Source organism: Stegodyphus dumicola, chromosome 8, assembly GCF_044657685.1.
Source record: "Stegodyphus dumicola isolate Sdum_Otavi_A_Nest chromosome 8, ASM4465768v1".
NCBI lineage: Eukaryota > Metazoa > Arthropoda > Arachnida > Araneae > Eresidae > Stegodyphus > Stegodyphus dumicola.
The window spans coordinates 54,742,434-54,766,763 of record NC_140775.1 but is presented as its reverse complement, the minus strand read 5'-3'; the positions used below and the strand labels follow the sequence as shown (position 1 = coordinate 54,766,763).

The 24,330-nt window shown below is 30.6% G+C and overlaps 1 protein-coding gene across 1 annotated transcript in view; it reads right to left on the bottom strand.

Annotated features, from left to right (window-relative positions):
- The window catches only part of LOC118194611 (paired amphipathic helix protein Sin3b-like), a 108,085-nt gene that overhangs the window by 22,163 nt on the left and 61,592 nt on the right, over positions 1–24,330 (bottom strand). Inside the window, exons 11-15 of the mRNA XM_085821869.1 lie at positions 24,131–24,288; positions 21,263–21,343; positions 19,260–19,443; positions 14,760–14,877; positions 9,351–9,473 (exon numbers count right to left, since the gene is read on the bottom strand). Coding sequence (XP_085677995.1) covers positions 9,351–9,473; positions 14,760–14,877; positions 19,260–19,443; positions 21,263–21,343; positions 24,131–24,288 — 664 coding nt within the window. The remainder of the gene's footprint in view (positions 1–9,350; positions 9,474–14,759; positions 14,878–19,259; positions 19,444–21,262; positions 21,344–24,130; positions 24,289–24,330) is intronic.

Below are 24,330 nucleotides of genomic sequence, written 5' to 3'. Positions count from 1 at the left end.
TGTAATTTCCATATGTCTTGAAGCAAGATTTTTGCTGCAACTATAAAAGGTGCTAACCAACCAAGTGGATCAAAGATTTTCGAAATAGAAGATAAAATTATTCTTTTAGTAGAACACTCTCTGTTTTCGAGATTTCCAAAGTGACAAGTAAACTCGTCTTGCGTTGGATACCACTCCAAACCCAATAATTTTATTGATTTAGTATCAACTACTGCACATGAAGAATTTGAGTTCTGAGCACTCAAAGCAGTTTCCAAAATCGAGCGATCATTAGTACACCATTTATGCAATTAAAAGCCACCTTTTTGTACAAGTTCACTCAGTTGTGAAATTAACTCTACTGCGTCTTCTACTGTGTCTGAACCAAATAGGACATCATCAATATAACAATTGTGTAATATTATTTCAGCTGCCTTTGGGAATTTAGTTCCTTCGTCAATTGTTAGTTGTTTGAGTACGCGAGTAGCCAGGTATGAAGCGGAAGTAGTGCCGTACGTAACTGTGCACAACCTGTAAGTTTTAATTGGCTTCGATGGATCATCTCTCCAAAATATTTTTTGGTAATCGCGATCTTCATCATGAATTTGAACTTGTCGATACATTTTCAATAAGTTGCTAGTAATGGCTATGGGATAGCATCTAAACCTCAAAAGAATAGTAAATAAGTCGTCTTGTACCTTGGGACCATTCATTAGCGTGTCATTAAGCGATATACCTGATGTAGTTTTGGCACTAGCATTGAAAACGACGCGTAATTTTGTGGTAAGACTTGATTCTTTTAGCACGTGATGATGAGGTATATAATACTGAAAATTTACTTTATCTGGATTATCATCGGATAATTCTTCCATGTGTCCAAGTGATAAATATTCGGACATGAAGTACTGTTGATATACTTCAGGAGTTTTTATTAATTTTTGTTCCACACTAAGAAACTTGCGAAAGGCTGATGGTCTGGAATTACCCAACTCATTTCTTTTAGGCTTGAATGGCAGTTTTACTGAGTAACGACCCTTTTCACTACGCACGTGATTTTCCACGAAATGATTTTCACACAATCTTTCCTCTTTAGTTAAATGTTTCGATGTGAGAATTTGTTCCAAATCCCAAAATGATTTAACTAATTCCTCCGTGTTTGCGTTTAGCGTATTGACAGAAACCTGCTTACGGTTTGGGAATTCAAAATGTGTAGTTCCAGCAATTATCCATCCTAACTTAGAACAACATGCAAATGGAAGATTTTTGCCCCTTTTAATTACCTCGCCATTTATTAAAGTAAGGAATACATTAACTTTAAGTAAAATATCAATTTCTCCCGATTCATGAAATGTAGGATCTGCTAAAGTTAAATCCCCGAAACTTTCATATAAATTCAAAGGTAATGTTACACTTGGATTGTTTCCTGTAATTTTGTCTATTATGTAAGCGGACGTTGAAATTCTGTAATTAGTATTAAAATGAGGTGAAACAACAAGTCAACTTCTCCAGTAGTAGTTGTATTGAAAGTACCTAAGCATGACACTAATATCTTCGAATCCTTTATGCTCAATCCTAAATTGATAGCTGTTTTCCGACGAATGAATGATTTTTCACTACCTGAATCTAGTAAACATCTACAATTTATGAATTCCTGGTTTGAGTTTTGAACCTTAATTAAAGCAGTACACAAAAGTACATGACTACGTTTACCATTAGCATGAGCACCAAAATGTTTATTTTCATAGTTGTTTGCACAAACAGTTGGAGAAACCTCACTCAAGTTGTTTTCTGGTTTAATTTGCGATTTCGGAACAAACACTTGTGCTTCCGGTGAAGGGAATCTAGATGCATTTTTTGGTTTGAAATTATTTTCTAAATGCAAAATGCTATGATGATGCTTAAAACAATGCTTGCAGGTGTTTGCACTCTTACACATTTTAACTTTATGGACATTAGACAAGCAATTAAAACAAAGTTTATTAGTCTTAACAAACTCTATTCGGTTTTGCACTGGTAAATTTAAAAAATTAGAACACCTGTATAAAAAATGATCTTCTTTACAAAATAAGCAAGTAGAATTAGAAATCAGAGAAGTAACCCTATTATACACTGGTTTATCTGATTTATGCATTTTACTAATTAAAGGTTTACTGTTCTGTAATGTTCTAGCGTAATTCTTCAAAAATTCTATCAAGTCATTCAACTTTGGTATTTCATCTTTTTTAATTGACGCTCCCACCACAACTTTGTCGAAACGTCAAGTTTTTGCAAAATAATATACAACAACAAAGTATCACTAAAATTATCTATCCTTTGATCTAATATTTCAAATGAGCGAGTTATTTCGTTTACGTTATCTACTAAACTTAATATCGAGGATGCAGATTCCGTTTGTAATTGTGAAACGTTAAGAATTCTTTTAATAAAAGCAAATATCTGTTCTCTCTTATTAGAAAATCTCTCTTCTAGTAAATTCCAAGCAATACTGAAATTTTGATCAGCTATGGGAATTGACTGAATAATGCGATAAGCATCATTTTTCAAAGAACTCTTTAAATATTGTAATTTTTGAGCTCCAGAAAGATTTGGATTGTTGCGAACACTAGCGTTAAATAAATCTTTAAATGTTATCCATTCAGTTAAATTTCCGTTAAATGTGGGTAAAGATAATTTCGGTAACTTTAAACTTTCAGAGATTGATTCAGGTACGACAGGTTTGTCGCCATTTGCATTTACGACTTTGTAAACCTTTAACTTACGAATAATTTTCAAGTGAACCTCCTCAATTTTCTCTAAAATCGACTGTTCTTCCTCAACGAAAGTGTCTATTTTTTCATCATCACAATTTGTATAAATTTCTCTAAATAGAGATTTAAAATCTTCCTTAAAGATTTTACATTTTTCTAAGATTAATTCAGCTTCAGCATTATCTAAGTTATCATAATCTATTCTCTCAATGAATTTAGTTAACTGTGTTTTCAAAATTTTCTTTCGCTTTTTTTCTATATCTGACATTTTGAAAATATTCTAAATTCTCGATTTTACTAATACTTTAAACACAACAATAGTAGCAATAAGGAAATCTCAAATGCAATTAAAATGCGTTAACTATTTCACTCACCTCGAACACTGTATCCATTCCGTAAGTCTTGAGAATTCTAAACCGAAATTGCAGTATCAACTTCATTACGGACACGTAGAATTCTTATTCACAAGCGCGGGTTTTTCTCGAAGCTCCGGCATAGGACGACTAAATAATGTAGCGAAGCGGTATCTTAACTTTAAATTAATAAACCTAAGAATACATCACTGCGAGTGGACAGTAAATTTAACCTTTATTCGCGGTTTGAACTTTCGAACACAACACAGCACAAAGTAAAACGACAGAGTTACAATTAGCGGTTTTAAGAATGCAAGAACAAAATGCGAACTACGCATACAATCTGCGCATTGCGAAATAATATCTAACAGACAGGCAGAGAGCTCTGGTAGCCGAAACACCTGTTAACAAAAGTATTTCATGAATGAACAATAAATATTATAAAGACTTATACGTACGTAAAAAATATCTGCATTTTTTTGGTGTGTTGGTGAAACTTTTTTATTGCTCGATATTGATCGGTTGTTCGGGGGCCGAAAATTCTTTGGTTTAATCGAAACTTACTCTAGTTAAAGTATGAAACTCTGTGATTAGTTCGTCACATAATTTAAGTCATGAAATTACTTCAAGTAAGTGACTTATTTGATAAGTCATCCAATTTGAGTGCGGGAAGAAAACAACTGCATTATGTAAAGAAATTTTTGAACTTCCGATTCTTTTAATTTTTTATGGCCCCGCGTATAAGTCGACCCCCCCTTTGAAGTCTTTTTTTTTTTTTTTTTTTGGTCCAAAATATCTCGACTTATACGCGGGTATATACGGTATTTAGTTAATTCTTAGATGGCACAGAATTTGAGAAGATGTTGATAACTATAAATACAGCTCCTCCCCATAAAACAGATCATCTTGTGGTTTTTCACATTGTGTTTTTATGCTTTTAAAATTAATCATTCTTTATGGCACATTCGAATATGAAAGCTGCTGAATTTTATCAAATCATAGCCATCAACGAATCAACTGTTAGCAATTTCCACAGTCTACCACTAGATGGCGCGTCATGATATTAAAAAACATTCAAAGCATTTGTAATTAAAAAAAAAAAAAAAGACATAAGGAATTTAACCACGGTGGCAGACGATATTAATTACTCATGCACTTTTTAAAAGAGTAGTAGAATAAAGTATTTTGATGATGTTGGTTGTGAATTTCTGTCCTGTTAAATAACAATGCAAAATCAAAAAGATACGCATAGTGGATGTAAGAAAAGAATCCCGACGCTAAGACAACTATTCAATTTCTTCGCCAAGATGGGTTGCTCCCATCACAAAATAGCCTTCCTACCTGTCTAAAGTGTGGTGCTGAAAACCGAAAAATAACAAGGGAAAAAAAAAAAAAAAAAAAAGATGAAAAATACAAAAGTCTAAGAGGTTCCTACAAAGGATGCCAAATGTATCAATCGAAAACAAAACTCTTTTTTTACCTTTGAGGATGTTAGAAGTCGCTGAAATAGCAAACTTTCATTACCAGAGATTTTGGAACTATGAAACTTCCCAAGTAACTACTCAGAATTTTACTGATAAAACACATCACACTGTGTGCGATTAGTACAATTTGTGTCATGATGTCAGTGTAGAGATGTTCGAAAAGAGACAACCCTTGGGAAACCCCGGGCAAATGGTGGAAATTGATGAAGAAATGAGGAAAATGAAAATATAAGGGGGGGGGGGTCGCATGCTTCTTGGAAATGAAAAAGGGGAAGAGCTGTCTTCAGATGATTCTGACACAGAAGACATTGTAAATAAAAGAAACTCTGAAAAACAAATTGAAGGACCCTGGGTAGAGCGTGGCGAATGGATAAAATGGAAACACATTTTTTCATCATTGAATGGAGAGATGCCACAATGTTACAACAAATAATATAGTGGGAAATAAGATGCAGTTTAACTATCATGAGTGATGAATGGCCACTTTATAAAGGGCCAAGTCAACTGGGATATAATCATTGAACCATAAACCACCAAAAGAACTTTATGAATCCTGCAGATGGCACCAACACCCAAACGACTGAATAGTGTTGGGGGGATTTCGAAACCGAAAATTTTATGAAACATGCTGTGTACTACAGCAGAAATGCTTCCACGTCACCTTGCTGAAGCTTGGTGGAGATCCATTAATAAAAGTGAAGAGCAGTTTTGGGCCATATTGAGTGACATTTGTATTCTGTATAGGTAAATGATCTTTTTAAAGGTCAATTCTGTTTCTGTTTTTGTAAAGTTTAATGGAAATGAAAACTCGATAAAATTTTAAATTAAATAAACTAATTCCATTTATTTTTAATAAATTTGTTTTTTTATTATTAATTCAATATAGTTTTAATTAATTCATTTATTATTATTATTTCAATATGTTTAACAGTAGCGCCATCTAAGAACTAACTAAATAACTAATACATAATAGGTAGATCACCTGCTGCGTTAATACCAAAATTTAAGTTCAAAACTGATCAAATAAATAAGTAAATATACTGGAACCTCGAGATTCAAGCATCTTTATATATGAGAAATATGAGATGCAAGGAAAGTATGAGCAAAAATTTCATCTCTAAATATGAGCACTGATTCCAGTAATGAGCAACGAGCCAGGCTGTTGGTATAAGTGCCGCATTTCCCATTCTAGCTTGACTCGGAGAATCCCCTTGTGAGATCACTTAGTGTTCTTTGATCTCTGTGTTTGTGAGCTTATCAGTTAATTGTTTTTTACATTTAATATGAAAATAACTATTTCATGATGCTTCCCAAGAAGATTATTGCCTCAGATAATGCTGCAAAGGAAAAGAAGGAAGGCTTGACCGTTGAAATTAAGAAAGAAATCATAGATAAACTTAAGCATGGTGTAAAAGGGAAGGAATTGGCAAAGATTTATGGCTGTTTGACATTGAAAATATGCACTGTTCTGAAGAAGAAGGAATAAATTAAGAAACTTGATATGGCTAAAGGAGTCATGCTACTTCCAAGCACCATCCAAAACACCTGAAAGATGCTGATCTGCACTTGGACCTTCTCCAAAAAAACACCAGGTACATTGACTGAAGATGAGATGGCATTTAAGGCAAGCTGTGGATGGTAAAAAAAATTTTTAAAAGGGAACCAGTGCTCACAGTGTTGTGTGATACGGGGAGGCTGCAAGCTCTGATACAGCTGCTGCTAATAAATTTCGGCCTGAGTTTCTACAATTTAATAATGATGAGGGTTTTCTTCCCCAGCAAGTGTTTAGTTGTGACTACACAGGTCTTTTATGGAAGAAAATGCCTAAGAGGTCCTACATCATACAAGAGGAGAAATCTTTGCCTAGCCATAAGGCAATGAAAGATAGGTTTACCCTCTTGTTTTGCGCCAACACAAACGGAGATTGTAAAATCAAGCCATTGCTCCTCTACCACTCAGAAAAATCTATGAGCTTTCAAGAGGCGGAAGGTGCAGAAAAACCAAATGAATGTGATGTGGTGGGACAACAGCAAATTCTGGGTAACATGGTAATTTTTCATTAAGTGGCTCAGTGAAGTTTTTAATCCCTCAGTGAAGAAATACCTTCACAACAATAAGTTGCCACTCAAGGCTTTGGTCATCCTTGATAATGTTCCTGTGCATCCTCCAGGGTTTGGAGATGATTTGTCGGAGGAATTTTAGTTCATAAAAATCAAGTTTCTTCCTCCTAACAACACTCCACTTCTCCAGACTATGGACAGTAAGTTATTTTCAACTTTAAGAACCTGTACACGAAGGAATTGTTTCAAAGGTGTTTTGAAGTAACCAAAAATACAAGCCTTACACTGACAGAATTTTGGAATTATCACTTCAACATCCTAAATTGTTTAAATTTCATTAATAAAGCTTGGGAAGAAGTCTCAGCATTTGTCTTCTTTAGATACAGTAGATTTTCGTTGATCAAAGTGTATTTAGAGAGTGATACTCGACTTAAAATTTGACGTCTTTAATATTTAGTGCAGCACTTTTCTGATTCTGGATGAGATCCTGTGATTCATCTACGATGGACTCAGTTGTAAGATCATATTCAGAGTTACTATCTGGCATCACATTGAGATGACTCATTTTATGATGTAGACATATATTAGACATATATTAGACATATATTAGACATATAGTTATTATAACAAAAAGTAAGGAAATTTGTATTACAATAGAGAAAAATATCTTTGTAGAAATAATAAGTGAATATGATTATAAAATGGTTAAATAAACATGATATACATATCAATGGAACATTTAAGGTAATATTATACTATAGTTAAAAATATAATATTAAAAATAAAAAAGAAGATATATATATAATAAATATAAAAATAATGACAATAATTTTATTATGACTGAAAAAGTGGATTTACAGGTAATGTAATATGAGGTTTAAGGTACTGTTATAAAAACTAGATGAAAGCTGTTTTTAGCAAGTTGCCAAAAATTGCTAAATTATTTATTTTTATACATAAAATACAAAAGTAGTTTATGTATAAAAATAAATAATTTAGCAATACGTTTATATGAAATTCTTATAATGTCATATAAATTTTTGTGGCTGGAATAAATATTTACTTATGTATAAAGTGTTTTATATCAAGTGCAGTTTCATATTTGAGCATGTGCATTGTTAGCAACAAAATTCTATTAAATTTAAATAGTAAAAGATACAAGAAAAAATAAAGAGAATCAGTATAACTTTTGAAGTTTTTTAAATACAGAAATAAGGCTTATATCAAAAAGAGAGAAAATTTTAATTTATAAAACTATTATAAGTTTATCTAATTTTATTCAAGCTAATCAGTTGAAAATTTAAAATATCCAATACTGTTATAACATCAATAGTTGCAACAATGAAAAATTATTATTTTTAGTATCAAGATAATATTAAAATTTTAATTAAAAATTGTAATTACTTAAACAGGTATGAATTGACACTTCTTATTTTCTGCACTTATTCTAATTTTTCACATTTTGCTTTCTTTTATTTTGTGGTTTCCTTTTTTTCTCTATAGGTGATAGTATTGTCTGTCCTGAGCAATTGTTCAACAGCATACATTAACATTAAAAAAATTTCTGTCCTTTGGTAGTATATTTTGTGCCATTTTACAAATCATTATCCTAATATCACCAGGTGTTATTTTTAAATGTTCAATTATCACACAGAAAGCAACTTACTGTCATTAAAATTAAATTTAAATTTCAAAAGTGAAATTTTAACTTTAAATGGCTTTTTCTCAAAACATTATTATTATTATTATTATTATTATTATTTTGACTTGCTCTCAAAATTTTCAGAGCATAAATATCAGGACAACAATTTAAATAAACTATAATTATGAAGATGCATTAAATAAAATGTATTTTTTTCAGCATAATTGCATCCATAATATCAGGACAATTTACATAAACCATAATTATGAAGATGCATTAAATAAAATGTATTTTTTCAGCATAATTGCATCCAAAAAATTAGCATTAATTACATTTTAACATTAATGTTTAATTAATTTTAAAAATTGAACTAATTAAAAGATTATAGTTCAGATCAACAGTTTACTTTGACACTAATTTTTTGTAGATTGTGTTAAAATTTATGCAAGCTACCTTGTGCAAAATGAAATAGTATAATTTGAGACTCAAATTACTAGTGCTTGATAAAAATATAAAACTATTCTAATTTATTTTCAAGTCTATTTAATATTTTTTCACTCATAATAGTTAAGTCGAACAACCCTAAAAATATTGTAAATCTAGGTGCAATGGTTATTTTTAAAAAAAATCTGCAATTAATTTTTAATATTTTGCATTGGTTAAAAGTATACTGCACTATTCATTTGCAGATCACAGCAATTTAATTTAAATTAATTACCCATTTCAAAGAAAAAGCATTTCACAGAAGACTTCCGAAGAAAACCCTCATCTCCTTTATGCTACTCATTATTAGAAAATACGATCATAATTGGGGGGGGGGGGACTTTGAAAACTCTCATGCACAAAAAATTTGAATTACAATTACAGACTTCATTCTTAAAAGCTTAGAGAAAAATGTTTCTTATTCCACTAAAACTATTTTAACAACATATACAATTTAATATTGCATATCTCTTTCTATAATTACAGTCATTAATAACATCATATTTTCAAATTAAGCAACTGAATAATTAATGTAAATGAATTAAATTATGAAAATTTGCAAATTTTGCTAGAATACAAAATAAAACAATAACACTACTGACCATCATCTTCCTCTTCATCTTCCATTTCATCTTCAGGTATTGTAATGCGGGGAAAGCCAAAAAAATCAGGAATAAAAAAACGAGCAACATGCTCTATTCTGCATCTGTCATCACGGAAAATACCTTTAATAATACAAGTTATAAGTTAACGAGAGTTAATATTACTAATAATACAAGTTATAAGTTAACAAGAGTTAATATTACTATCTTAGGGCATTTTAAAAAAATGGAGAGAGAAACAAAAACTCACTTATAAAATCACATATATAGAAAGATATATTGCAAGCTTTATTAAAATAATGCCATAAGTTTACTCACCATAAAAAGACAGCAAAGCAAGACTATACAGTCATGCTAAAAAAATACTAAAAGAAAAAATGCTAAAAGAAAAGGTACGAAAATACAAATGGGAGTTAAAACAAACAATATACATATGAGGTATAAGTTGCATCGCCGAATGCAAATAGGCAACCAAAATTGGCTCAAAACGCAATCCCATCATCACACTGCAATGCCTTAAAAAGGAGTATGCCGGACCTAAACGTCATTTCCCAGTGATAGTTCCATGTAATCTGAGATTTTTGTCGAATCTGAGACCTTTGTCGGACTTATACAAGGGACACTTCCCTTTGTCACACAAATACACTCACTTCCAAACGTTAAGCACGAAGATGTAAAATGCAAAAAAATCAACAAACACTGCTTTGATCGACACAAAATTCGGCAGGAAAGTAGCATATATATTCATGCATAAAACAAAATCAATAATTATATACAGAAATGACAGATAACGACATACTAGTGACTTAAACAGAATTATGTATAAGGTGAAAATAAACAGCATAAAATGAAAAAAAGGACATTAATAGGGTATGTGATCCCCCCTTATCTGTATACAAAGTTTACACCTTGTGACCATGCTTTCAATTAGGTGGTCAACCACCGCAGAATTAAGCAATTGCCATTCTTCTTGTAGAGCAGTTTCCAGCTCAATAAGAGTGGCTGGAGGTGGGAAACATGAAGATACAGCACAGACGAGAGCATCCCAAGATTTTCAATGGGATTAAGGTCAGGCAAATATTCTGGCCAAGCCATATGCGCAATCCCTTCACTCTCCAGGTAGTCATCGACAATGTCAGCTCTATGGGGACGTGCGTTATCGTCCATTAAAACAAAAGTAGGGCCAACTGCTACAGTGTACAATCTTACAATCGGTTCTAGGACTTCATCCGATTCCGGACAGCCATCAAAGAACCCCGTTTAACCCTTTGACATGTGCAATATTATTTTTATAATTTTTTAACTAAAAACTCTATGAAATTTATGAATTTAAAACAAAATGCATGTAAGAATTGCATAATATATATACTTTTTACATTATTTTACAAACTAAATCGTCAGAAAAAATTAAAAAATAAACATTTATGTAATTTTTCTATAGCAGTGAAAGTATAAGTACCTACATAATAAGGACATTTGACTACATGGATTAAAAAACTCAGTACAATAAAGATTAAAAAAAAAGACTCAGTGGTTTTTTTTTTTTTTTTTTTTTTCTTTTTTTTTTTTTTTTTAATTTTAAAGAACAAATATTTTTTGTGACACTGTTCAAAGCATGTTTTGTCTTTTTGGTACGTGCATAGACCCACACTGCATGTTTCGTACATGTATTTTCTTCTATGATGTTACTTCCCTGTGCTACAAAATGTACACTGATTGGATCTAAATTTCACCAGTACATGTCCAGCGTTATTTAGTTTCCTTTCATCTGGCATATGAAATTTGTGGTTTTTTTTATGTTAATGGGAAGGGGGTGCTTGGTCTTTTTGGCTTTGGTATGGATCATTCGCTTCCCATTCATACTTATTTTATTCGTATTTCGTCTCAAAATATTCAGAAAATATTTTTAATTTAAATAAAACTTTACGCGATTTCTATTTTTAATTACAGCAAAGTACATTTACATTAAATTTAAACCACAGGAAATAATTTATAAAATCACAATACTAGCTTGGGGAGCAAGTGTGTTGAGGTCAGAGAAAAGTCTCTGGAAAAAAAAGACCTTTTTACTGGGCAGGTGCATGTATTGTTTAGTAATAAAATAACTCTTTGGTTTCAAAACCCAAAAACCTATCCGGGTAAAAATAAACATTCCTGTTTGAGAAGCAAGAAAACACCATTGTGAAGAGCAGTGGTTTCAAGGTGCGACCACCGAGCCTCTAGAGCATTGTGACACAATGCAGTAGTGGGGCAGTGGTCACGCCCTGAAACCACAAAGCAAATGCCATACATATAGAGGGGTTTTTTTTATATATGGAGTTTAATTATTCCTATTTTTTATTGTTTATGATAGAAATCATGATGTGTGATGAATAACTTTTGAAATTTAAAGTTGTTTATATTAATAAAAGAAAGTTTTTTTGTTTCTCATTGAAAACGAATTTTAAAAGGCATCTGATTTGAAGTACTAAGACCTAAAACAAGTATGATTCTGTAGTCATTTCAGTAGTAGGTAAAAGATCAGTAATTAATTGATTTTCACTCAAAGTTTCAGAAGGAAGAGGATAAAAAATTTGAAAATTGGTGGTTTCAAGGCGCGACCACCGCACATCAAAGGGTTAAAGATATGCAGGTCGTTGCGGCATCCTAATGAAATCCCTGCCCACACCATAATGATTCTGCCTCGGATTGCATAATGTTCGGTGATGTTTTGGGACTGATTGCGTGTTCATTGTTCATACCATATCCTTATACGCTTGTCATCTGGCTCGAGCAAATCTTGACTCATCAGTAAACATGACATTGCACCGGTCAGACACATTCCAATTGACATGTTCCCAGCACCACTGTAACCGTGCCCGTCTTGATTGGACGGATAGAGGAACACAAACTTGAGGTACCCGGGCATACAGTCCCTTCATATGTAATCTTCGGCGTACAGTAGCTGCAGATATTGCCTTGCCAATGGACGCTGTAACCATAGATGACACACGTGTGGAGGTCGCTCTGCGATTCCGCTTGGCTACAATAGCAATATATCGATCTTCCGAGGGGATTGTAACACTTGGGCGACCGGCTACGGGCCTTCGGACGACTGTCTGTGTGGTTTGGAATTGTTTCCATAAACGTGAAATTACAGAATGATGAACGCTGAAGAAAAGAGCAACATCTGTGATCGACTGTCCTGCTTCAATGCGCCCCACAGCATGCCAGCGCTCAGAATCTTCTATTCGTCTTCTGGAAGTCATAGAAACATGTATGTCTTGAAAACAAATTGTACAAAAGTTTTAAACACCTTCTATCAGCACTTACAATCAACTTCTATAACCTTTCATAAAGCTGGCTTCATATAAAACTGCGTTTTTTGCATATTTCTTGACATGAAAGTGCGATTGGCTGTTACCTAACATATTTGCATACTTCCATCTACCTCTGTAGCAAATTGTATCCTCTTCAATTCTGAATGGCTTGTGGAAATTAGCATTTTCCTCTCCATGCTTAACTTTTGGAAGTGAGTGTATAATAACAAAGTTATGCACAGATATATGTTTTTAATTTCCTTAATTTTATTTTGGTTGACTCTCTTTTCTGTACACATATAGGGTTTTAATTCAGGCGAAGCCCAAAATAAAATATGTTCCGTTATTTTAATTTATTGTTCAATTATTTGTTATTAATTTAATTAATTAATTTTTAATTTTATTTTTTATGAATCTGCTTTACATTACTCCATCTCAGAAATGCACATAACTTTGCTAATCCTACAATTGAGCAGAATCTTAAGACTGGAGACGTTGTGTTGGTAGAAGGACCAAAACAATCCAAACTACTTTGGTACATGCGTGTAATTGAAAACGTGATGGACATGTTCGAGCGTGCCTCATTCGCACGCCCAAAGTACAAGATCGATCCAAATCCTTTCGAAATTTAATTTAGAATTTTTGATATTATTTGAGTTTTTACTACATTATTAATTATTATGTTTATTTGTGGTTTTGATGTGTACTAGTATATATTATTGATTTATATATGTCGTACTATAAAGTATCATTAATTAATGGTAATAGTGATACGTAAGTAAGTTGGTGTACCCTTATTAAAGAGTACAAGCAGGGAGCGATGTAGGAAAAAAAAAAAAGAGATAGAGGGCACTGCACAGCTCGTATGTTTAGCTAATTAAGAGTTTTCACCAGAGAGAGTTAAGAGCATGTGGTTGAGAGAGGTTGAGAGTGGTATAAAAACCAAATATCATGTAATCTGTATATATTACTTGTACATAGTATTTGATACATAAAGTAGAATTAGTTTAAAGAAGAGTGCCTTTATTCAATGCAATATGATACGATGAACCACCAATTATGGAATATAAGTAATTTCCACACATGTACCACTGGTGAGTCAATTTTCCTGCAGTTTTATATGAAAACATAAATATCTTTGGACTTTAAACCACTCTGCTCAAATTGATCCTAATGTGAGTCAGCAGTTAATGTGTTCAATTTCTTCAAACTATTAAATTAAAAAAAAATCTAGCAAACATAATTTAAAATATCATAGCCTTATGCAATTTTAGCATAGCTTTTGATTCCAACTTTTACAAATGGTGTCCATAAATGAGACAGTTTTATATTGTATTTTCATGAAAACTATGATAGTTAACAATTCAAAAGTTTTCTTATGCCTGATAGAAAAGAATTTAGAGAATTTCAATCCCTGGAATCGAGATTCTTATTAAATAAAAATGATATGAATGAATGAAAATAACTTATCACTGACATATTTTTAGGCAACCAAAGCAGTGCATATGAAAACATATATAAATCATACAGTAAAAGGACTCTACAAGTTGTCATGTCTTTCAAAATAAAAGCTTTTTATAATTTATTATCAATCAAATTGTTTTTTGAATACAATATGAAATTTTATATTTCTTTTATGGATACTTCAAGATATGAATGATCATGTTATTCAATTTTTGTTTGTTTGATTCTATATTATTATATTTCTCTGTATCAAATGAATTATAATATTTGTAATACCAACATTTTAAAATTAATTGATTTTATGTGAATCAATTAAACAGCACAATATTAAAAAATCAACAATGTCATCAACAAAATTGAAAGCATTATGGAACAACAAAACAAGCAAATTAATATTTTAGTTATAATTTTATATATAATTTTAATAATATACTTAATAGCATTATAGTATAAAATTTTTAAAAATGTGGACACTTGCATTTTTTAATTAAAATGCAGTATTCTAATTTTCTCTTAATGAACTGAAAAAAATCGTTTACATGGTAAAAATGGTTACTACTTGTAGTCAAATAATAAATGAAAAAAAAAGAGAGAAGATACTCTATTTTTTTTTTCCCTTGCAATAATGTGAAATTAAAAAAATTACCTGGTAGCTTTTTTAAATATTGGCATATCAAATTTATTGCATCTGGAAATATACATTTCTCTTTAAAGTCCAACAAGAAATGAGGAGCTGATGAATTAGCTCCACCATTTTCTTTTTTCTAAAAAGAAAATTTTTATGAATTACATGTCTTAAAATATAAATGGTCAAAATAATGTTGTGTGCTTGAATGGATCAAACACACAAAAATTACATTGATACATGCATACATGTATGCAGTACAAAGTTTAAAATCCAGATATTGGATCTCTGGGCCATCAGCAACTTTTTTTTAATGCATTTTTTTAAGCATGCATATTTCATATTCTTTCATAATAAAACATGTGGAAAGTCCTGATTCTCAATTTCACTTTGGCACTAAATAAAATGCCTTTATACTGAAGAAACAATAATTTATTAGCATAAAATCTGTATGACTAATAATTTGGCACCACAGCACCTTTTTGCCTGGCACTACATATCAAACCAAAATATTGTTTATTTTATACCTACTGACTAATCTATATTCCTGATGCCAACCCTATGGATCATTATTTACTAGTTTTTTGCTTTCATCTCCACATCACTATCAACTTGAGAAATAATTCACCTAATGAAGTCTAAGCAATTTTTTTTTTAAATATTGATAACTTAATACCAAAGAGCATGGTAACCTTTTATCATTTATGCTGACCTTACACTTGATAATGATTACAGACTTCAGTTAACTCTGCTAAGTGTTGAGTGTGTTTACAGCAAGAAATGTGAGAAATTTCTTTCCATATGCAAAAGATACATTTTATAAATGACTTTGTAACTGAACAAGATATTATGCCCATCTATACAGTTAAAGAAAAAGTATTAGCATGAAAAACAAAGCATTTTAAACAACTTGCATAATACAGCAACCAAATAAATACTGAGCCTTTCCCCCTCTTTTTTTGTAAGTTTTCATACCTTAAGGTCATAAATGTTTCATTATTTCATAAACCACTATTTCATATCTTTAATTTTATAATTTCTACATGTCATCTCACTAGCTTTAAACTGATAATCTAATATCTAGAAAAATTCCAAATCCGAAATCAAAAGTTTCAACAAGCCCTGATCTCAGGCTTTGTGCAGCATATTTATAATAGGAATTTATGAAATGCTGTGGTAGTCAATAATAAATTTTGATGTACCTTTTTATGACAATCTTTTTAATCAACTGCATCAGGTCACAGGAAATAAGGCACTGTAAACTATACTTAGCCTGATAACAACTATCACAGCATCTAATAAATCTGAACCTTTGAGGCACTTGCATTAGCAAGTAACTTTATCTCACATGATCAGCTCAAATGAGAAAAGGCCATTTGTACACTTTTTATGACTTATTATAAGATGATGTATGATAACTGAGTTTTTCATGAGAAAATTTCAAAGAAGCAACAATATTGCACCTGCCTCTGTAAAAGAAGTTAATTTCTGCACATTACTGTTACACTGAATAGTCAGTTGTCTACTACATAGGTCATTCAAATTTACATAAAAATACACTTTAACAGATTCTAATGGCTCTTTATAAGGCCATTCCCCTTTCTACTAATGATCAATTCATAATTTAACTTGAAATATTACAAGTTAATGAATGTTAAATGTTACACTAGTAAGAAACTCATATTTCAGTTTAATTTAAATTTTTCAATTAGATAAACACTATTAAATTTAGGATGATAATGTCAAGAGTCCACTTACAAAGAAATATTAAATTAATTAAATTAGCCATCAGATGCCCTTACTTTCTGCATATTTTTTTACCATAGTAAAGCAAGTTCAATTGAGTTTATCTTGCAGATATTTCCTCTCTGACTCTCTAAAAATTTACATGTCAAAAATTGAATGCTAAAACTTTCATTAAATAATTAAAGATTCTTGACAATTAATTAGAAGTCCTTCCTTGAAAAAATTTTGCAAGGATTAATTCCATGACTGAATGCATAAAAGCCATAAAAAGTCTAATAACACAACCATGAATCATGGTATTCTGAATGCAAACAGACCAGCCTTGTTGCCAGATATATAAAAGACAAATTTAACTGATAATCAAGTATTTCAATTTTAAAAGATTTTTGTTTCTGTATTTCTATTTTGAAAATAGAACGATATAAACCAAAAATTGTCAAAATACTTTGTAAAGGTACATTACTACTTTAAAAATTAAAAGTAGACAGAAATATGCAGACTGTTGAAATTAATGCAATATTAGATTTTAACATTTTCATCAGTCTTTATTTTTGATGCAGACAAAGTGAAGGCAGAAGAGTTAGAAAGGAAGTTCTGCATTAGGAATATCTTTTATAACTATGCTACTAGTTCAACTGTTCACAAAACATACAGCCAAATATTATTAAGAGTTTTCAGGGAAACCTGTCTCAGAAAGCAACATTAGAGTCATACTGTTGGGAGGGGGGAACTCACTTATGATGAAAACTAGTTTTATTTCAAGTGTAATCATAGGCAGAATTAGAGGTGTTTACAGGCTGGAATTATAGGAATCAATTTGGTTGCACACATAGCGGCCTTAAATTTGAAACTTATATTCATAACAATTTAATACTTGAAGAAACCAATTTTAATAGACAACAAATAATTCTCTGTAGAAATTAATTATTATAATAATCTTTAATGTCCTCATTCTATTTTTTTTTTAAATTTTATTTTCTTAAATACTCTTCTCCTTTAATGTGAAATTTCCTTTCAAGATTGAAAAAGATTCTACTGATGTGAAATCTGAAAACTACAAAGAATAAATGTTAAGAATAGCTTAACGTAAAATAATCTAAAGCTTAAATAAAAATCAGTATTTTTACAGTTAAAATTTCCTTTGTAATAAATTACTTGATGATAAATGCATTGTGCAAAAAGATATCATCATGCAATAAAAATGAAATAAGCTTTTAAAAGGGTGATTTCTTTTGAGAAGTCAGCTTCTTTTTAGTTAGCATAGTTCATTATCTGCACCTTCAAATGAAATTGAAAATCAGCCTCTTAAACATCAACATGCTCTTTACTGACTATTCAAACCAATGTTTCAGTTGCCAATATAATTTTTTCCTATCCATGTAGACGATTATTATGCTGTCTTGAGCAATATACTCAACTTTCATGACTATTCATGTGGGAAAAAATCAGAATAACTATCTTTCAGTCCAATCCAAACTTTATTATTTCTTATAACTTAATCTTTGAATCTATAATAACAAATGTTTGTATGTGTAATAAAATCTCCCTTTAAACTTTTCATAAGCAGACAATACTTAAAAGAGAGAGACAGACAGAGAAAGACTGCAGTTATTCATCACTGGAACTAACCTCACAGCTTCACCAAGATTAGCACAAAAAAATTCAGTCCTAAGAATTTGTAGATGCATTATATGAATGCAGCATGTGGCATCTTAAAAGAACTAACACATCAAGATAAAAATAGTTTCAACTTAAATGCCTTTAAATATTAAGAAGAAAAAATTATGGCGAACTTTAAAAAATTCAAACTGGAAAATAAATCTCGTAGTATACCGTTATGTTCACGAATACCACATGCCACCGAATAAGATGCGCACCCGATTTTTTTTTTAATGCTCCAAAAAAGGAAAAAATGCCTGCGAATATGACGTACATATTTTCATCAAGCCCATGGAAAGCTTAATTTACAGGAAAAATCTTTTTTCTGGATTACGAGCATAAAGAAACAAAGAAATATGATACTGAGCTACCACTAGCAGCTTTTGCAGCTCCTACCTAAGGTCGTAGCAATACATGCCCAGTAACATTTTAATGGGAAGGAATAAATTGGTTAGCCGAATTTAATTCTATGGCAGAAAGAAAAAACTGCTAATTTAAGTATGCTATATAAAATTTCATTTGTTAAACAATAGCTTCAGTCGGGAACAATCACTGCACTAAATATAAATTTAAAAGTCCCGAGTGATCCTCTAAAATCTACAGGTAGGTACTTCTCACTTTTTTATTCTGGAAACTTTAGTCTGGAACTTATCATCCCACACTGCTTAATAATCATTTCCATCCATGCTATTTGATATTCTGAACTTTTTGAAGCTCTTAACAAGTTCTTGTGCAATTTCTAAGAAGCCAAGTTCAGCAAAAAAAATTCAGAGAATAACAATTTGGTGAAAAAAGGTGTATATCCTCTACAAATCCCTGGCCAGGATTTATTATTTGAGAGGGTACAGTAGCATAATATATTGTTATATTTTTTGGGCATACTGTAGCTTTGAAAAGAAATAATTTATGCCGACCAACTTGCATTTACCTGCCCTATATTGTTTTGTTTCGCATAAGCCGTAAACCTTGATTTTTCTGATTAAAATTATCAAAAAAAACCTATGTGTGATATTCGTATACTGTAATTAAAAATTGCAATTGTTTCATATTTAAAAAAATTATTAGTAGCATTATATCAAGATAATTTAGAAAAAGGAAATTTAAAAAAATATGCACCTCAGCATAGACCATTTCCATTTCATTAAGAAGACTTTTGGAACGGAAGCTTTTGCTGTCATTCTGTTTAAAGTTGATGCCTTGGTGATCTAGAGATTTTAAATAATAGTTATCTATTTGCTCTCTCCAAATAGCATTAAACTGCCTTTGTTTCTCCTTCCATTCTTCATCTTTACCTTTCAACCTAAAAATAGCAGTTTCATTAAAAAGCACAGAATATTTTGCTGATATCATAGGTATGAAAATCTCAGAAACTTGATATTTAGACATTCTCTCAAAACTTTTTGACTACTTTAATAACACAGCAGAAGACCAGAAATCTGCAATGTTTGGGACCAGAGGTTGTGCAGATTTTAGGACAGAAAAAATAAATTATAATATTTAGATTAAAAATGCAAAATACATTATGGCATTAAGGACATTTACAATAAAGACATATGAAACAAAAGAACATTAATATGCATGAAGCATTTTTTAACACGTTTCAAACATTTTTCTGATAGAGGTTTCAAGAAAGCAATTTTTTAGCAATTGAAGTACCACAAAAAACAAATTAAGATTAAATAAATTATACAAACAAATGCAAACAGATTGTCTTGAAAAATATACTATGACATGATGAAAAGAAACAGCTATGCATTCCAGAATAATTTAATACATTGATAAGTTTTCAATATACAAGAGAAATTAAACTATCATAACAAAATCATACATCGAGTTTGTTGCATTAAATTAAACAGGAACAATCAGTTAACTTTCACCTCTTCTTGCTTATCCAAAAATACAAGGACTTTCAAAAGAACTAATATTAATCCCATTTCAACTGGAAGCCTGCCACATTAATTGATAAGTAATGCTCCCTCTGTCCTAAATTAGTTGCTACATTTAGGTAAAAAAATTTGTCCCAAAATAGTTGTTACATTTCAAGTAGGTGGAGTCATAAATAACTTTCGATGCAGTCTAGATTGACAGCTGTAAAATTATACAATGTATTACAATGAATATAACTCTGTGTACTAGGTTTTCATTCGCAGTTTTTATTTTACACAAATGTAACACTTAATTTGAGACATTGTTTTCGAAGCAAATTTACAGGATTCAAACGCTCTTAAACCACACCTCATTTTGTAAGGACGCTACTACCAGTATATTAGAAAGATCATGCTTTATATGGCTAAGCCTTCAGGGCTGTCTGCCTAAGGGAAGGGATGCCTTTGTGGAGGATTTTCTATGGGAACTTAATTGTATACACAAAACAGATCACTGAATTCACAATTCATTAGCTAGAAGATAGTTTTATGCGATTACTGATGGAAGAGTCCTTACAAAATGGGGCGTGGCTTAAGAGTGTGCGTACACTGGATTTTTTAAACTAATTTGGTACTGATTTAAGAAGCAAATGCTTGGTAAGTAAATGTTGTTGATTAATAATGTAGCACCCTGAAATTTCTGAAAAATGTTTACATGAAATCATAAAATTTTCAGTATCAATAATCAGTACAAAGGTATTCAAATGTAGCAACTAATTTGGGACAGAGGGAGTAATATTTACCATTGTTACCATTGCAGTAATATTGCTCTCAAACTGCCGATGCATGTTACTTTCATAAAGCATGCAAATAACTCCCAAGGGATAAAATATTATACTGCAACTGAGAAATTTTCTTTGCTAATGAACTTTTCCAGCTATTATGCAGATACCCATCTTTTTAATATATTTAAAATAATAACAGTTATTAAGTTATATATTTTACTTTTCCTTCAAAGTCCCCCCCCCCAACATAGTTCCAAAGCATGTTCAAGTTTATTTCATATTGGTACCACTGTTGACAAGTACAGTTGTCACCCAAAACTATATTTTTCTGGCATTTTTAGTTCTGTAATTCAGAAGTAGTTATATTTCATAGTTTAATAAAGCAAATATTTTAAAAGATTTACTTTTTTCTAGCAGTATACTATATGAAAGACAAAAGTAAATACATAATTCAAATACAGTTCTTTACCTTTTCAGAATGATAGGCACTGCTACCACAGGGTTCCGTTTTAGGCCTTCAACAAGCTCATCTGTTTTATCCCCGTACAGCCTAAAAATAATTTTAAAGCAAAGTAAAGAATAAAGCAACTCTTATCTTTACATTATACCAAACCAGTTCATAACTGACATTATTTTAATGCATGGCAATGCATTTTAATAATATATATCACTGGAAAGCAGAATGTAAATAAACTGTTTGACTTGAACTGAATTTAAAACCATAATGTAATAACTAAATTTTAAAAAACATTATGATTCTAAACTTGCATTCTTTTCATATTTTGCATGCTCTCTACATTTTAATTATTGGATTAAATTTATATTGCATTATTTGATTTATATTACATCATAGTACAATCAATGTATAGAAATCTAATTAATTTTTAATTTTTTTAGTTTAAAAGTCTAATTAATTTTTTTCAATTCTTTGTTCAATTAGCTCAATTTTTGAAAAATATAAAACAAATTATAAACATTAAAAACTCTATAAGTACAATTTAAATTTAAATTAAAAATTTGAATGCTGGAAAGTGTTAAAATTAATTAATTAAATTCTTTTAACCCCTTAACTGCCGCGGAAAACGTACAAGGTTCATTTATTTCCCAGTGCCACGGTTTTTCACACAGGTGCGCGTAGTTATGTGATGTATTAGGGGAAAAATAAGTGCAAGTTTTACTTTCTAAAAACTGTTTATTTTCACAAAATAAGGAATAAAAGGAAAAAATTAATGTACAAAATTTAATGTTTAGAATAAAAGTATAATAAAAAGATGTAAGTATAAGAAAAATGATGTTTTTATAATAAAAAAGATCCCTAAAATGGAGTTTCGATCAATTTATTTTTAGACCAGTAAAGTGTAATAACAGGTTTCAGTGTTATACCTTATCAAATCAGTATGCCTAAAAAAACATATTTCTTCTGAACTGGTTGAATGCCACAATTTTGTTCTTGATTTTTCCTTAGCAAGGTGTTGGTTCATATACTTGTCTACAAAACGGTTAGTTTCAGTAACAGTATGAAGCACGAGCAGTTCATAAAAAAATAATTCAAAAAAGATAAATGGGTTTGAAACATCCATTATATCTTTCTTTATTCCTGGAACCTACTACATAAAGTAAACGAAAACAGAGGACACAGAATTAAAAAAAAAAAAAAAATTTTTTTTACTTAAACAACACCAGCAAATACCGCGCAGTCATTACTTTCGCCACTTCCCCACATCTCTCTCTCCAATTACTCCCCACACTTTTCTGAAATAGTATCGTCCTTCGCATACTTTGTCAAGGTCATTGTGGTGCTGCATTCAAAGCTTGGTGAATAATTTTACGGGTAGCAGCGCAAAGCAAATGATAGCATTTTGGAAGGACATATATAACGCCTGTGGCAGTTAACACATCGGCTGAGCAAAGCGTATATATACGCTCATGGCAGTTAAGGGGTTAAATCTGCTCACATTAAAAAAATTGAAAGTGTTTCAAAAATTAGTGCATCATGTAAGTTTTTGAAAAATATTAATTGCTACTAACAGGTTTTAAGTCAGAACATTTTTTGTTTTGTTTTGTTTTGTTTAGATTCAAATAAAATACTTTGTTCAATGTGGGGAGGAGGTAGTCAAAAATTCCTACAGATTATAATCAATGATTATTTTTATTTCTATTGACATATATGTATAAGCTTAGCATATATCCATATAATCTGAATTGAAAAATAAATAAATAAAGCAAATAATACTTAAAATAATAGCAAAATTTATGTTTTCTAAAAATTATTGATAAATTTCTTAAATAAAATATCAAACACAAGATGTCAAATGCTAGTAATAAGTATGTTCGGTGGTAGAATATACAGAACATATGTGTTTACTTCATTCATATCCAATTATCCTAATTATCTTTGCTTTTTACATTCCAGGCAGTTTATGTATGAATCAAATCCACTACTGGAAAGGAAAATGTTCAAGTGCAAAACAATTGGTTTGTTCATTCATGTTTTAAAAGCTCATATGGCCTGACTGAATTGCAAGAATTCATGAATTTCAGATTAAATAAAAATTTAAAACTCATTCTGAACATGACTTTTCTTTTTAACAGTACATACTTTTTTTAAAAGGTACTAGATTAAAAAGTAGTTACTTTATTTAAGCTATGTAAAGTTTAAATACGTTAACTCATTTAAACTTTACAAATTATTTCAGAAAAGAAATTTGAAAAAAAAAAAATTAACTTGGAAACAGAATTTACCATTTTGAAATTTTATTCTTGCAACTGATAGTTCCTGAACAGCATAGATTTTGCCGCATATGTCCAACATTTCGTAATCTATGAAGTTTTTTGAATATTTTTTCAATAGCAATATTAAAACTTTTATGTTGGTAAAATTTAAAATTCATCAATTTACAAAGAAGAAAATTTTTACTAAGGAAATATTAGATCTATATTATTAGTACAATATTATTTTCCTGGAATGCATTCTTTTCCAGGAAATTCTATTTAATGAAAGAAAATCCTTTTATTACATAACCTTTGTTCCTTTATCCTGAATAAAACAGAATTCCATGGGAAGTTAAACACAGTATCCAGACGTTTTTAAAAAAATTAGCATGACAGAACTCATTTAATGGTATCATTCTCCAAATCTATCCCACGTAAAAATTACACTCATTTTCCTTTAACAGTCATTTTTATGAAACTGAATTTGATTTTAAATTGCTTTAAATATGATTTAATGAATGACAAATAAGAATTCAATAGATCTTACTCGTAAGAATTTACACAAAACTTATATAACTTACAAAGAGGACAATAAAATAAAATAAAAAACATATAACAATTTTACCGATGGAGTGCCTTTTGGTGAAGAACAGTTGATGTTCCTCCGAGAGTATCATCCAAAGAAAACATACTTTTTTCTTCAGCACTCATTTTGTTTATTTTCTTTTGGACATTTTCCAGGACTTGAATTGTACAAGCATTTGTTCTGATTGCCATATCAAGCTAAAAATAATAATTTAAATTACATCAAAGTTAAAAAAAAAT